General features: G+C 42.3%; 1 protein-coding gene across 1 annotated transcript in view; it reads right to left on the bottom strand.

Annotated features, from left to right (window-relative positions):
• The window catches only part of LOC115329185, a 37,305-nt gene extending 20,534 nt beyond the window's left edge, over positions 1–16,771 (bottom strand). Inside the window, exons 1-8 of the mRNA XM_042291958.1 lie at positions 16,745–16,771; positions 14,889–15,025; positions 12,546–12,657; positions 11,724–11,753; positions 10,231–10,329; positions 6,005–6,119; positions 4,838–4,907; positions 2,522–2,567 (exon numbers count right to left, since the gene is read on the bottom strand). Of these exons, the coding sequence (XP_042147892.1) occupies positions 2,522–2,567; positions 4,838–4,907; positions 6,005–6,119; positions 10,231–10,329; positions 11,724–11,753; positions 12,546–12,657; positions 14,889–15,025; positions 16,745–16,771 (636 nt within the window). The remainder of the gene's footprint in view (positions 1–2,521; positions 2,568–4,837; positions 4,908–6,004; positions 6,120–10,230; positions 10,330–11,723; positions 11,754–12,545; positions 12,658–14,888; positions 15,026–16,744) is intronic.
• Positions 16,772–16,978: the final 207 nt, after the last annotated feature.

Genomic DNA, 16,978 nt, shown 5'->3' with positions numbered 1-16,978 from the left:
GGGGTCTTCCACAACACCAGGAACTTCTACCAACAAAGAATCTATATGATTTTATATAGTGGAAACTCTTTTTTAGGAGGAACGGGCACACTGTTCTATGAAGAAAGTATCCTAGTGATGGTATGCAATATGTACTGCAAAGTCGGCGTCGGAATCACTGATTTCGCGAAAGACTCAAACGACCTTCAAATTTTCTAAATTTTGCTCAAGAAAGACCTCGGTCAAGTTCAGGAGGATTACGAGACGAAATTGGCTGATCAGCTGATCCCCAAAATGATAATCGGTTGTAGGATGTATTTCCAGCGAACGACTTTGTTAAGTTTTATTCTGGTATTCCTGAGTCCAATCTTTCCAATCTACGAAAGCCCGCAACACCTTTGATTGCAGTGTTCTTTGTATGTACATGGGCGAAGATATTTTTTAGATGGAGACCGTAAAGCCAATCATGTGTTTGCGAATGACCAATGACCACCTCCAAATAGTTTTAGAGCTCTCAGTTAGTAGTTTTAACATGAATGTTTGTCTTGGCAAACAATATTGAATACCAAAACTCATACTGAGATGGGGCTCAGCAATCTTAAGTGATATGGGGCTAAATCAAGAAAAAAAATGTGTACATCACAGTAAACTTTGGGGAGTTTTTGTCATTTTCACGCCCCCCCCCCCCCCCCCCTCCCCCGCCTCATCTCCGGCTTTTGATCCGGCTCGCTTCAAACCCAATTTGAGGCGATTCGGACCGCTGAAGCAAAAGGTTACCGACCCCTGCCATAAATGATTCACTCACTGTGGTACACTTCATAAAAAAAAATATTTTAATAAGCTGAAATAAAAACATTTTTATTTTCAGCGCCCCTTGTAGAACGTAAAAGCAATGGGTAAACGGATAAGGGCGTTAACTCGGGCAAATTGGTGATGTATAACTGAATAGAAACAGTTAAAAAAAATGACTAAGCACAAGTAGGAGGAGTAGACACGACAGGCGCTGACTTACAACTGAATTTTAATATGAAGAAACATCAAACCGTAGATCCACCGAAAAGACCAAACACTGCCTATTTGCCTGTCTTATCAAGGTGTCTATACAAACTCTCTTCAAAACGACACATGCACGCAATCTCGCTGCTAAATAAATCGATAGACAGAGAGCTGATACACATGCTTTCCTTGTATCGTGACATGCTGAAGGCCTTCACTATCCCGTTTTTTTTTTTTGTTCTTTTTTTGTGTGTGCCGCGTCACTATTGCAGTGTCAATAAAGCGTGGCACAGACCCGCACTTCTCACAGTGTACCGCCAAATGACCGGAAGGAGAACTCCTCACAGCCAGATTGTGCTCCATCAACCAAACACTAATGCATCTGCCTGAATACCCTATGCTAACCCACTCAATAGTGGTAATGTATTGCCACTTTTGAGTAGTTGGCCATCTCGTGTCTGCGGGCCTCTCTGCCAACATCATATCTACACAAAGTGACGGAGAGTTTTAGGTCACAGCTACACTGACTGGAACAGGGGGGATATCCGCTTGCTCTTCTTGTGAAAGTAGATGAGACCTTCTTGAAAAGACTCCGGAAGAGTGATGAGGCACCGAAGAGAATAACACCTAGCGTTAGACAGGTAGTACTCCACTACATAAACAACGTAAGCCATTGAACAAAAAAAACGTGGCAAGCAAACACCATGAGTCGGTGTTGATGTCCGCTCCTGGGAAACTGGAAACGTTGTCTGGCAGGATCGAACGGGGGACAAGCAGTGGCTGGGGTGTACAAAGAAACATTAAAAAACAGTGTGCGAACTGTGAATTCGGAGTGGTATATAAGATCCCGTTGCCGTGCGGAAAAATGTACATAGGGCAGTCAGACAGATGCATTATTGATAGGTTGAGGCAGCATGATCTGGCATTGAGGTCTTCAACTTCTGGCAACGTAGCGGTACAATGTGACAGGTGCTGGTGTGTGCCACGCTTTATTGACACTGTCACTGTGACGCTGCACAGAAATCAAAGAACCAGGAAGATAGCGGATGCGTTCAGCATGTCATGATGCGAGGATGGCATGTGTTTCAGATCTTTGTATATCGCTTTGTTTAGCAGCGATATTGCGTACATGTGTCGTTTTGAATCGATTTGTAGATAACTTGATAAGATAGGCAGATAGGCAGTGTTTCATATTTTTTGGTGGTTCGACGGTTTATTTTTTCTTCATATTAAAATTCAGTTTAAGTCAGAGCTTGTCGAGTTTACTCCTTCCCCCAGTTCTCCGTCCATTTTTGACGCTGCTTTTCGTCAGTAATGAGTAAGCGCTATGCTCATATAAAACATAAAGAACGTACAATTCCTGTTTTCTACTTATACCGGAATCTATTTGCAGCTTCAAATAAGCCTCACTGCGAACACGCGAAGAGGGTAAAAAGATAAGTCCTTTATATCTGCAGCGAAGCAGTGTGCAAACTTGGGGCAAAAACTAAGGGTAAAACATAATTTAGGGATCAGAAACACTTCGTTCCAATTGTGAATGCCTTACCCTGTCTTCTCCAAGGCTGGTCAAGCGAACGTCGTAGGATGTCTCTCTGAAAACACCATCCTATGTTAAAAGCTAAGACCTCGCATATGGTGTAGCAATACAAACAAAATTGTTCAGAATTTGTTTTCTATTTTGAACGACACCACGTGTGTTAAAAGTAACTCGAATTCTTTAACACTTTATTTTAGACCTATTACCATATCCCTCGATACGAAGTTTGACATCGTTCAGGATTAATTCGCATAGCTAACATTATAAACCTATCTTGCCGTTTCCGCAGTTAAAAGTTCTTCCGAGTTGTCAACCATAACACGATCACGTACTCGCGCGCGCTTTATCTCTTATCGTGTGGTTTTGACACTTGTTTCAATAAGAAAAAACAAAACAAGTGTCAAAACCACGTGATAACTGGTAAGCACGTAGCGCTCCTCGCATGCGGTTCTCGATAAAGATTGTAGTTGCATAAGCTGCCGCGGCAATGGCATGCAGTGTACGACGTCTTTCGTATATAAAAAGGTTTTGGAACAGCGCATTTACTTTTCTTTCGTCAATCATTTGGTATAGACCCTTTTGTTGTTTACAAACATGAACTGCACTTGCATCCCAAGCGACTTCCGGTAGCACCGTCTTTGTAAGCCTGTTGAGCTTGCTTATATCATCTGTGCTAAAAAGCATGAATGCTGCAAGGAAAACAAAGTTGTAGATTTAAAGAGGGCCTTCGGCTGTACAATATTATATCTTGGAGGAGGCAAGTTGGTTTATAAGAATGCTCGAAAATGTTTAACAGATCTCGCCTTCTTCGTTCTTTTGGCGTTCACCTGGAGAATCGGTGGTTAAACTTTTCATCTCCATTTCAAGCAGCGTTGTTAAGGTGGCCTATGTTCATTCTCTTTACTAACCGGAAGTTCTCTGGGACGTCAAAAACTGGCGCACCACCTGGTCGCGTTTGCAATAAAAAGGGTCTATTGTGCAGTGGGCAATCGTTGCAGGTGATACCACAGCTTCGCTGTCCATTTACCTCCACAACGTAGACTGGTCTTATTATTTTTTCTTATGCTTTTTAGCGCTTTCACAACGGTATCCAACGAGAGAAACATTTATTATTGTGTTCTAGGCTGTTGCGCACGCAACACGTAAAGAGGCTGTGGCCCGCAATCCGGCCTCGTCGGCTGAGGGTTTCGAAAAAACGTTGCGACTCGCGAAGCGATACGAAACGCAAATGAGTGCTGCGTCATTTGGTGCATGAAATGCAGGGTACTTTACGGCTTGAACAACATAATTAGTCACTGCTATTCATCGCAGTCGATATCAGCTAAAAAAATATGAGTAGCATATCGTTCAAAATGTTTGAGAACTTTTCTGTGCGTGGGCTTTGGAATTGACGAAATGGCTCTAGCGAGCGTGTTCAATCGTTGCTGGCGAATTGCGACATTAACAAATCAAACTGATTGTGAACCGCATGGCCTGTTAATATCTTTCTTGTTGCAAACTGAAGAACTGCTGGCGACGTCTTGCGACTAGGCCAAGTCGTTCAGGAAGATATACATGCAAAAACCTCGCGCAGAAGCGCAAAGTCATCGCCAATCGTGCAGAGGCGCCACACTCCGCGCTGTGGGCACCGCCATGATGCGACTCGTAAACCTCGTAGTTTCGTGTAGTCTCGCGAGCCGCAAGAAACGCACGCGAGGCACGCAAAATCAGTTTGTGCGCAACGCGGAAACTTTTCATAAAAGCGGGTGCACGTAGCACGCAAAGCTGGCTCTCGAAATATGCTGCGTACAAAGTGTGGGCCCATAATTATTTTGCGTACGCAGGGTTTTGATTTTAAGTTTTCATAAACCTTTACAAGTGTTCGATGCGTGCGTAAAAGGGAAGGAGGAGTATCGGGAATAGTTATCAGAATACGAAGAACCATAAGACATCGCCCTATTATCCCAGCCTGGAGAGTTCTTTCGAACGTCTGTGTTGTTCACAGGCATCGCAACTTTAAAAACCAAGTTTTTAATCTCTGACCGAGAATCTGCTGTGCTGAGCTGAACGTTTTTATAATTTAGGGCAAGGGCGTCTAAACACAGACTAAGGGTTTTCTCTGCACTATTATAATATTTTGCATAAGAACCACCTTGAAAGCAAACATAGCCTTTTGTGTTTTCAACATCTCACATTACTCAATTAGAAACATTAGTACGCACATGAAAAAAAATATAAGCAGACGTATAGAAGTGCCATATAAAACTAATGCTTTCAGCATTTCCCGATGTTGCCAGCTTCCCCAACCTAGCAGCAGGCATAAATGATTCAAACGATGACACTTACTCGCATGGGGCACCGCATTTTCTCATGCATTTCGTGAGCGTCTTGTTTGTAATTTGCTTGTCACAGATGACTGAAACAAATGTGATCCAAAATTATAAAATATGCTGCATGAAACATAGCCAATACAAGTTTATGACACAACTAAATAAAGAAACTAAAAGTCCAGACAAACACCTACTACCAAAAGCAAAACAAAACAACAGGGACACATATCTGCGATGCGCTATCCTTCATCTTAAATTTACTTACAAACGTTTAGTGAAACCATAACACCAATTCGTCTGTAATCTACCGCGCATATGCATATTCATTTAAACTGTGATTGTAATTAAGTAAAACGTCATGGAAAACATTTAAAACACACGCTCGCACGAAAAACGTACAACAAATGACGCTGCGAATTTAGTCTCTGACAAATCAATTCTCCATCCTTCCATTCGGCTTCCATCCGTTATACCTTTATTATTCTAATGAACTTGAAGCCAGTCTGTAACAAAGATATATCAGAAAGGTATATCTGATATAGCAAGACAGCAACCGATTAATCGCATTCGAAGCATTAAAAACAGTGCACGTCATAAAAAAAGCGCTTACACTGCAAACGCATTACCTGGATGAAAAATAAATTATTTGTACGGCTACAGTCCCTTTTTAGCAGTGGCACAATGTAGTAACTATTTGATCGCTCTAGTTGTCGGCTTCTCCCGAAACATCAAGTTAAGTTTTCTTTTTTTTTTATTATTATTTTAAACATCACCTGACGCGACACTTTCAAATTAATCGTAATAAATTCAATAAAATATGTCTTCTAAATAAATTATGCTTGAAAGTTTCGTGTCTTTTACCTTCTAGACAATTTGGACTTCGTCACTTACCGGCACCTCGTACGTTCTTATTTAGCCACACCAAACACAGTGTACAGCTTTTATATTAATCCTCTAAAAAATTATTTCTTATTCCGCGGCTCGTAACAACACAAGTCTTGACATGAGACACGGTCGTGATTACACAATTTGCAGAGAGGAAAATATAATGGTCACGATGAGTCAATCAAAATTTCGAGGGCACCTTTAAAATACACATAACTCGTGTATTACTTGTTCATTTCTTCTAGTCATGTCTAAGGCTGGCACATCCAATACATGACGAAGTCACGCATGGACCTACCTGTTGTTTGAAACGTGCAGGTTGGAAACGTGAATTGCGAACCGTACTCGTGCTGGGGTCGAACGCACCCGCACGTTTTTCCCTCTTGCTTGATCAGGCACTCTTGGACGCAGAGCTTTAAGCGAGAGAAGGGAGCCGACGGGAGCCAAAGCTGACATTCGTGCCGTAATATATTGAAACATTTCACAAGTCCGTACGATACCATAACTCAGAAAATTCATAATTAAGGGAACACATACTCTAGAGATAAACAACCCAAAACTGAAAGAAAACATCGATACTATACTCATGTCGTAAATAAATCCGCACAGCCATAGTCACTGAAAGCATAAAACAACGCAAGGCGAGGCTCATTATGTCCCCGCTTTTTGCTTCGTGATTGGCTCTTGAGAGTCATCATCAGCTACTGCCTCAGTCTTTAGGGCCAAGGAACGATAAGGAGATGCTAAAATTTCGCACGCCAAGCGTTTTGTCAACTGTTAGCGACCGTGAACGTTTTTATGTTTTTCGAACTGTGTCTGTGTGTTTTTTTTTTTTTTCTGAATAAATTAGAAAACCGGGTTGGGAAAAAATGTTTTAAAAAGTATATTGAAATACAAACAAACAATAGATAGGTGGCAAAAACAGCTGAGGTGCTGATACTAAAGTACGGGGCGTTTCAGAGAAAAGATGACCATGTTTTTCGGGCCGGAAAATAAACTATGCACAGTCTAAAAAAAGCCCGTGCTTTTTTAGACCCGCACAACACTCGGACAGCCAATCAGCATAACGTACGGAGGCAGCTTAGCGAATGATGATGCCGAAACATATGTGTAGACCAGAAAACGTAGTCTGAGTTGTGACATTAAGCAATGCAAGCGTGACGTTTTGCATTGCTTAATGTCACAACTCAGACTGCGTTTCCTGGTCTAAACATAAATTTCGGCATCGTCATTTGCTGAGCTGCCTCCGTAAGTTGCACTGATTGGCTCTCCGAGTGTAGTAGACGTACGGGCTTTTTTTAGAGTGCATTGCAGATAGCTTAAAGTCTGTGAGAATGTGACGGCAGCGGTTGGGATTGAGGGCGATAGTTGGAGAACATGACGCTACTTGGATCAAAAGATAATTGAGACACGAAATTTTTCTTAAGCTGACGTTAACCAACGCTAGGTATTGTGAAAAACAATAACTGAGCGTGTGGACGCGTGTGGGATTTATATCAGTGAAAAACACTTGTCAGCAAGAAAGAGAATATTACTTTCTTTCTTGCTGACGAGCGGTTTTTTTTCACTAAAATACCCCCCCCCCCCCCCCCCCCAGAAAAAAAAAGAAAAAAAAATTACAGGTTTGTTTTTTGACCGCAAACAAACTATGCATTGCCAAATGCTCATTCTCCGCCCAAATGTAGCGCGAGGGGTCCGAATCAGATGCCAAAGTTTCAGCACTATAGTGCTGAAACTTTGGCATCGTGCCGTAATATATTGAAACATTTCACAAGCTTTACAAAATCACTTATAACTTCTGAATAAGATAACGGTTATAACCGTTATCTTATTCAGAAGTTATAAGTGATTTTGTAAAGTTTTCAATGGGAAATTGGCGGCCCCGAGCGCTCGAACGCATGGCGCTTTTATGGCGCCAGTTGTCGAAAACGGAAGAAAATGGGCCCCATTTTTCCATTGAACCTTTTACGAAATCCCTCATAACTTTTGAATAAAGTAATGGTTAGAGCTGTAACTTTAGCATCTGGTTCTGGCGTCTAGCTAAACATTTGGGCGAGCGTTCGGCGATGCATTGTTTATGTTTGGTTGTTACAAATAAACTTTAGAGGGCACCTGTAGTACCTCTAGATGCTACAGGCGCCCACAATGTCATTTGTTGTTTGGACTATATTAGGCTTAATGGCGCCTTCACACTGGAAGCGGATCCGCGTTCGCGAAGCGGATCCGCGCGTTCTCAACCGCAAAGCGGCTAAGATCGAGCGGTTGGAGCGCGTTTTTGCCGACCGCTTCGGGACCGATTTCTCCCAACTGCTTTCACGAACCGCAAAGCGGCAACCAATCACAACGCGACGCTGACGTGACGTCAGTGACTTTCAAAACAAGATGGCACCTGTCGCTGGTGAGGCGTCCAAGGCGCTCTAGTCCTAGCGCTGTAGTCTTAGCTTTCGACAAATCTTCGGAGAAACTTGATGTTCACGTCCGTCACTTGAATCCACCGCGAAAAGAATTGACTCGTAATTTTAACGGGCTTCGCAACGGTGATTTGGTTCGGGTAAGAGTTTATTATTCCGGGTGCCACAGCCCAAGCTCGCTGCCTTGTTAATCTCTGCCTGTAGAACGTCGGAACCCGCCCCTGATCGACCGAAATGTCAGCTTTTCTACCCACTAGGATAGTCGCGTGAACTATTGAAAGCTTTCGACACCGTGCATGACTACCACGCAAGCCGATAGAGACGTCGTGAGCTTGATTGCGTAGCCAACGCACTACCTCGAAGGGTGCAGGGTGCCTGCGCTAGCTCGACCTGTAACGTTTACTACTAATAAAATTAATAAAGGGAACCTACTCAAGGAATAAAGTGTACGTACCAGACAATGCAGAGGTAATCCAGACGGCGTTTATTTGAGCTTAATGTCAAACAAACAGAAACAATACACTCGATCGACGAGCGAGTGACGAAAGGAGAGTCCGCCACCAACGAAGTCATGACCGGCTAGCACCGAACACGTACATTCCCTCGCACCACGGTCCACCCTGCTGCTCACTCACAACTTTGAAAATGATAAGAGCGAAAAACAACGAGGTGCGGGAAACTGGCCCTCTATCTCGAAAACAAGGTCAGCTATTCATGCGGAAAGGGTTCACTTCGAAGCTAAGGCCGGGAGCATCCTGTTCTGAGTCAGCAAGGCGCGCCTAGCTGGGCTTTGCTTGTGGGCGAAGCCGAGGGAATCACATTCACAGGAGAGTTTGGCGGTCCAGGCTTTTTTTTTCACTGCCTGAACTTGTGATGCGTTCGAACATCCCGGAGAAAATATTCCGAGTGCCAAAATAGCAAGACTTTGGCTTTGGATCTTGAATTAAAGTGGATTTTGGATTGTAAAACAGGGTTGCCAAACGCAAGTCTCAAAAGATCACGCGTGATCGCCGAGAAACCGCCAACCGCCTCTCGGCGTGACTGAACGGGGTCGCTCGCGAACCGCATTCGCGACCGCTTCGCGTACGCGGATCCGCTTCCAGTGTGAATGCGCCATAAGTGGTCGTCGGCTCATAAAGAAATTTCGTTTTTCTCAATTATCTTTTGATCCAGGTAACGAAATGTTCTCAAACTTTCGCGTTTTATTCCATCCACTACCGTCACATTCTCATAAAGTTCGAGCTTTTAGTGATGCATAATTTAATTATCCGGTTTAAAAAAAACACGGTTCGCGTTTTTTTAGATTGCCTTGTATAACAAGATATCGCGTACGTATCAAAAACAAATTTAAAAATTGGAAATATTTTTTTTTTATATAAATACAATTTGGGGGCATTCTGTTGTTCCCTTCGTTCCTGGTCGGTCAAGTAGCCCGAGTACCTAACCAGCCTTCATATATTCTACCACGAGGTGACCAGGGACGTGAGGCCATGTTCACCTCGCACACGCCGCATTAATATGGCACCATGCGGGGCGCTAACACTGGGCGGCTGACTGCCAACCCACCAGGTCGAGTTGTTAGTGTTCGTTCATGTGCAATGAAATGTAGTTTGAGATTCTTGAAACCTAAGGCTTAGTGAAAACACAGGAATTAATTTTGTTGGGGATAGATATACTGTCACTAAAACGCACATTTCTTCAAAATATTCAAGATTTTCCCATTTTCCGAACACTTACTGTTGGAGGGCAACGATTCCTAATAAATTTTAACGAGAAACATCATCCCTTGAGAGTTTCGCGACACCAAACATGCACCCAAGAATGTAGAGTGTTTCAATATAGTAATGCAAATGCTTTTGAAACCATGTATCCCTATTAAATACAAAATGTATTTCTGAAATACTCACAACCGTAAAACAAAGCAACATTTTTTTAATAGCTTACTTATCACTGAACGGTTTTCCATCTACGCTAGAAAAATGTTGAGATGAAAACAGAACTTACTATTTTTAACGAAAATTCATATCCAAAATGTTTCCTTAGCAGGACGACATACAAATTAACTATAAAAAATAAAAATAAAAATCTGCAAATTTGTTTTAGAGATACTTACGTCTTGAGTCAGATATCCCATGAACTCTTTTTTTATTCCCCGCGCCTTGTAGTCTGTGCATTTGGAAGCAAATGGCGGAGGTAACCGGCGCACCGTTTGCTAAAAAGAAAACAGAACCACAAAGTAAACGGAACGTATGTGACTTGCCACTAGTGTCACGGTTTTCCAATGTTTCTTACTAAAATCTTTGCTAAGAAATTTTTCGTTTATCAATATCAACTCTGAAAAAAAGTTATTTTATTCAATCAAGCACATTAGAAACTACAATAAGATGCAACCTACGGTGGATCAACTTAAAGGCAAATCAAATAACATAACAATATGAACATTTACTAAGACTCTTTCGACTTTTGAGATTTGTATGATGAGTATGGGGAGATCAGTATTAGTATGATCAAAACTTGAAATATAAAGCTCAGTGCCAACTTTTTTACCTTTTCGACTTGTCACTTACGATACTAACTATACGTATACGTAATTCTTCGGGCCCCGGCATAACGCTCACGCCGTAAAAGTATGCCTCTTACAATGTAGCTGAAAGATATCTTAGAATGACGACTCAGGTTTCGCAGCTAAGGTGTGTTGATTGTTGAAAACGTTTCGCCCAAACTTTTTGGCATATGATTGGTTTTCCCTTCTTATACGGCTTTCTTTTATTTTTGTTCCAGAACAGATTTTGCACCCGTGCCTTTTAAGTGGAAGATTTTGTTATAGTTCATCCTTCAACGATCGAGAATGCAAATAATGCGCCGTTCACACACTTGCGATCGAGTAGGACCGAGAGAGATAAGGCCGGTTTTTAAGCCTCTTGCGATGGCGTAGGACCCACACCCCAGCAGCGCATCCAATCCTACGCCGTCGCAAGAGGCTCTTCCTTGTACACGTTATATTGTCACAAATGGCAAATGATGAGGCGAAGAATAACTGAATAAACTAATGTTTAAAGGGGGGCGAACTTGTGCCCAAACCAAAATAAATGTAAAGTAGCGTCGCAGGCGTCGATGTCGGGGAAACAGCAATACCGAGTGCTGAAGCGAGGCGAGACTGACTTCGCTCGCAATGCGGACTCCCCCTTATGTACCCTCGTGGGTTTCTGGAACATTCGGCGCAGAACTTTCGGCGCATAGAACAATCGGAACTCGATCGGATGAGAATGTTCTCGAACTTACGAGAACGCCAAGTTGAAAGATAAATAAAACTACATTCCACGGACCGAAATCGAACCTAGACCTTCCGCGCGACAGTCAAGGGCGGTAACCATTCGGCCACGTACGCGCTCGCTCAGCGACGCGCGTGGCAATATTACGTGTCGATGTTCCGACTATACGAATTTGTACTACGAATATATGCCTGCTAAATGTTTCTCCGTCTTCTTTTTTGTCTAAAATATATTTTACATTGTATTTATTTACTTCTATTATACTGTATAAAATTCAAATTGCTCCACCGACAAAACTAAAACGGGGCCTTTTTAACTCGAGCGATCAACTAACCTGCGCTACCGAGACGGTGTAGGTTAGTCCAGGTTTCATCGTGATTGAAGACAGTCTGTCGGGAGGACATGTTTCGGTCCGGTGGATGACCAACGGAAGCTTTTCCGAGTTTTGGAGCTGCAACACCCTCTCTGGGTTCCAGGCAGCTCGCAGAGAAAGCTCTGGGAACAAAAACCACATCGCACACAATGCCAGATTATATTACCATAAATTTCAACTTCTTATATATCTTCAAGCTTTTCGACAAACTTGGTTTCTGTGGTTCCATTCAACATACGGATGTACGCGATTCAACAAAGGTATGATTTTAAAGCCGCTGATTAACCCTCGTTAATAGGCCGTTACGTTGTGATGTAGGAAAGGTGTACCTTACATTCCCGACATAGCGTCTCTCACCAGTGATCCGTATTATATACCTAGCAGAACAACAGTCGGTGTGAAACGGAACTGGCTTCCAGAAAAATCGCGCCACGCCCCAGCCAACTGGAGTCAACGCCATTACTTGGGTCTTTCTGAACACCAGGTAGCCTCAGCAAATAAATACACCTACCGTATGCTCTTACGCTTTACATAAACTGTTCTGTCTTGAGTTCTTTAAAACATAAATATATTCCACATATTTCTGAGCCAATTAATTATTTAGCGTGTTGAACATTTAGTTTTTAATTATACTTTTCTTATTCTGTCATACACCAAAAAACCCTCAACCATTTTAGTATTTTTTTTTCTGGTTGAAGGTGATTCTTTTGTCCCATTTCACGCACCCATTTCTTCATTTTTCTTGTCTTCCCCTTCCCTTTAGAATAATGCGATGGGCTTACCCCAGGTCCAAGGCATGGTACATTTCTGAAAACGATGATTTTTATCGGACCATTGGTTGGCGTCCACAGTGTAGCACATGGACGACGGCGGACGAAAATATGTCGTCCGCATCCTGCGCAAATAAGGCCATGTTGTAGCAAACCACCTCCGGAGCAAACGAGGTAAAAGTACAAAGAAAGCACGCAGAGAATGAATCAGGAATAAAGACCCTGCACGTTTCGGTAAGACACTCAGCCTCTTTAGGGTACTGAGGACATTACGTCATCCAGAAAAACATCGAGCGCCCGTGTGAAGCTTTCAGGTGGTTCATTTTAAATATTAAAATACGTGTAATAATACAAATTGTATTAGCAGTTAATCTCTATAATTGTACTTCTTTAAATGAAAGTGGTGAGCGCATTATTGATGCGTCTTAATGAGCACATTATTGAAAATTACTGAATGACTGTTACAATCAGTCCGAAATTTAACACTTTAATTAATGGAATTAAAGTACAGTAACAATTGCTGTTTAAAATGTAATCGTTAAAATCTATACAGTTTACAAAATTTGGTGAAAGACAACCGGGTCTAAAGAAACTAGCAGATCAATTTTCACCTTTATGTTGTTAGATCTCAATATTTGGTAGAGAAAATGCAGAAAGACCGTCGTAAGTCCTGTCTACGGTGATTCGTCGGAGGGACGCAGTGGCGATCGCTACCCCAGATATTTCAAAAACTTAGTGGAAACAATACGGAAAGGAAACAAAAAAAGCACCCTCCCCCATCTGCCGAATAGTTCCAGCGCTTCTGGTGTCACGTACTCGACGCACACTTCGACATGATATCCTATTTGCACAGTGTCTCAGCTAACAACCACTGCATAATTACAGCTTACGAAATTCACAGTCACTGCATTCATCTTCCAAGCTATGACGGATAAGCAGGTAGTAAAAACGAAATCTATCTAACAAACTTTCTCGTTCTTGTTTTTAATCTGCACTCATTATGAACTAACACGTAACTATCTTCGAACGCGCTCAGTCATGTGCCTTAAAAATGGCAATAACTGGGGTCCACAAAAACCGCATGCCTAATCTTCATCCTAACAATTGTTTTTGAAACTTGCCATTTCAGTGATGTTCGACGATTTTGTCCATTATAGGGGGGAAAAACTGAACAATTATTGTTGTTGTCTTACTTTTTCCCCTGAAGAACTAAATTTTAAGAAAAAATCATGTATCAATTAGAAAGTCTAGTCACTATATTTATCACTAACATAATAAACAAATAGACCGCATGTTTGGTCGAACTGCCAAAAGCGCTTAAATGCGGTAGCTTTATAGCGTGAGTGGGGACCTTAGTTCGAGTGGTGCGGATGACCTTTAGTCTTTCAGTGCCTGTTGTGGGCGGTGCTCTTAGTTCAGGTGGTCCCCAGGGTGGAGTTCTGTATGGAAACAGATTACGTCAAATCACTACATCTTTGTGCCGATGCGCGCGATTCCCTTCAGCACCACCTGGTTACGAAGACATTGCGCCGAATTTTCTGGTTCACCAAGACAGGGGAGGCGCGCTTGCTTGCCCTTTCCACTCCCCCTCCTTCCGCGAGCTTTCTAACCACCTGTTTCTGCTCCTTTTATTTATTGTACTTTCCTCCCCTCTCCGCTCCGCGCACTTTCTCACACCACCTACTTCTGCTCCCCCCGTTCTTGCATGTTGGTTTCATAAGTCAGTCAGCAGCGCACTCGGCTTCAACGCCGGTGACCGCGCTTCAATCCCTGGCATCGGTTGCCGTTCTTCTTTTCTTTTTTTCTTTTTTCTTTTTTTAAGATTGTTCGGTGGTTACGGATTGACCGACCTAGACATTTCGTGCTTGCGCGGCTTTTGAGGTTGGTTGGCACGACCGCTTTATTATCGCTCTAGCAGGTCCTAGGACATAAAAGAAGAAAACACATTTCCTCCAGGCGACCATCTTGTATGAATGACTTTAAAGCTAGACTCAGTGAGCGTATCTAGGCCTGCGGAGAAGTAGTTTTGCGGCCACGGTGCAGTTGTCCATAACAAGGCACAAAACCGAGACCCAAGCTCTGCGTAGTATTAGCCTCATTTTAAAAATCTCGAAACAAGGGTTTACCCAATCATGATTCTGAAGAACTACAATTGAAGTTTCCGTGAAAGTACCTAGAAAACGTCATGGAAACTAATATTGGAGTCTGTAATTCCAGTAAATATTTGCACACTCGTTTATTTTTGAAGGGAGCTCGTCTACTATAACTATTCTCCAGTATCTCAGATTGTTCCTGAGAGACTTCGTATCAAAATTACGCTGTTACGAAATTTGGGAGACAAAGTAGAAATTCTCACACATCCAAGCAGTTGAAGGAGAAACAATTGGACACTGTGGAACGCATCGTGCATCGAAATAGCTCATGGTGTCCCAGCGCCACTTTTGCACGCATGTCCGGGTCAAACTGAAGATGGTAGACTCCTTCGCTAATCGTCTGAAAAAGTCAAATGTGTTGCACGAATGTTCAGAAAGCGGGAAGCCGCGGTTCCCTGGTTTTTATACCTCCTCAGTGGTTGGGCGATTTGGCTAGCGCAGTACTACTGCTAGCACAGGACACTCAACGTCATCAACCGGTGTTGGTTACATAACACCCACCGGTACAAAGTTTCGTCTCTATCGAGAGCGCCAAAAGAAGGAGTTCAACGTGTGCTCTCTTAACTCGAAGCGCATGGTTTCGAACGACGCGCCGCCGAGCTGCGAATGATTAACGGGCTCGGCCCCCAAGTTGCTTCTAAGTGTACGTTCCGAAAACCAATCAATCTTAAACTTTTTATGTTATTTATTATAAATAGCGTCACACTCCGGCAGAGTTTCAGTTTCGAATTTCTGTGCGGCATTATTTATCTGATTGATGCAAAGAACATGTTAAACTTTACTTTGGCGCGCTTCTAAAAAAAAAAAAAAATAAGCATGCATTAATAATAATATCTGATCGGGAAGGCTAGGTAAGTTTTGGTGACATGAGCTAAACCATCTCAGTCCTGTAACATAGCTTCATGTTTCGGCTTTTATGGGCTGTGAAAGTTTGATACAACCATGAAGAAACACCTAACAGTGCTTGCGACTGAACTAGTTGGTTGTTTTTCAAGCGCTGATTGAACTACGCTGCGAAATACTACCAAGATTTGACACTAAAAAGGCAACACGGCTTACACAAGTATGCGCTAGCTTGCGTATGTCCAGTCGCCTTCCTAGTCCAAGTCTCGTTTATAGGTAATCATTCGCAACGCAGTTCAATCAGTGCATGAATAAACATCGTCATATTCTCTTACAGCTTCTGCGCTTTTTTTAATGGAGCTGTGGTAACTCTTCGTGACAAAAGCACAAACGTATGAGCGCCAGACAAATGTCTTACTCGAGACCGTATGTCAAATTCACATCTACCAAGCGACCGAAAAATAAAGTTGTGTGTATTGATCAAAAAAGCTTTACCCGGGAGATAAAAACACAAGAAAGTCGTAAAAGATCTCCAGGGTAATCAAAGTTAGTAGATTGAGCTCTAAAAGAACTCCTGGAAGTCCACAAGAGGCATGAATTTTTTTTTTTTTAACACTGAGTTAAAGAAATTGAGAAAGGAAAGGAGAACGGCATTGACTATGAGGCTTCTTTTTTACGAGATAAAAAGACGAAAAGGAATCGAATCGAATGTTTCAGTCGTACCTGGCTTTCCAGCGAACACATTGATGGAGCAAGTTTGCACAATTTTGTCGCATTGATCCTGCAGATCAGAGGAAAACAAAATCATTCACTCTACATTCACTGCGTACATATTATACTCCGCCTACATCGATATCATAAACATGTCATCAAAGCGTGCTTTCTATATTTTAATTATCACAGAATGGAAAAGCTGCGATCGGAACCGTCAGCGTGGTGAAATATCCTGATCGGCTCGTAAAGTTCGGTTTTCGCCGCTAATCGGGATGAGCAGAGCGCTACAACGCACCAATATCTTGATGAGGCTGCATCTGTGCTGCGCAGTTCATGTAATTGCCTCAAGACTAGAGTACAGTAAGGTTTCATTACTATCAAAAGAGATCCAAGTTAGATTTCCCTACATTTCCCTACAACGCTACAATGGTGACACCTAATGTAGCGTTGAAAGAAAAAAAAAAACTAGAATAAGTAAAATGAATCTGTTGTCCCTACTTACCTGATAAAACCATATCCGAAACTTCATTTTACAACGAGTGCAATAAAGTCTGATTTATTTGCATCCGGAAACATAACACCATTAGTTACGACAAACCTTCGATATTAATTTATTTTCAAGCATCAATAAACACGTTTTTTCAAATTGTTATCGCAAGAAACATGTTCGATTTCAAAGCGTTCAGAGTCGTAACTTCGCGTCTATGAAAAGGCATCATTAGTGCAAAAATCAGCA

This window comes from Ixodes scapularis, unplaced genomic scaffold (genome assembly GCF_016920785.2).
Source record: "Ixodes scapularis isolate PalLabHiFi unplaced genomic scaffold, ASM1692078v2 PGA_scaffold0__279_contigs__length_252992795, whole genome shotgun sequence".
Lineage (NCBI taxonomy): Eukaryota > Metazoa > Arthropoda > Arachnida > Ixodida > Ixodidae > Ixodes > Ixodes scapularis.
The sequence above is the reverse complement of the archived record's forward strand: the minus strand, read 5'-3'. Positions and strand labels throughout refer to the sequence as shown.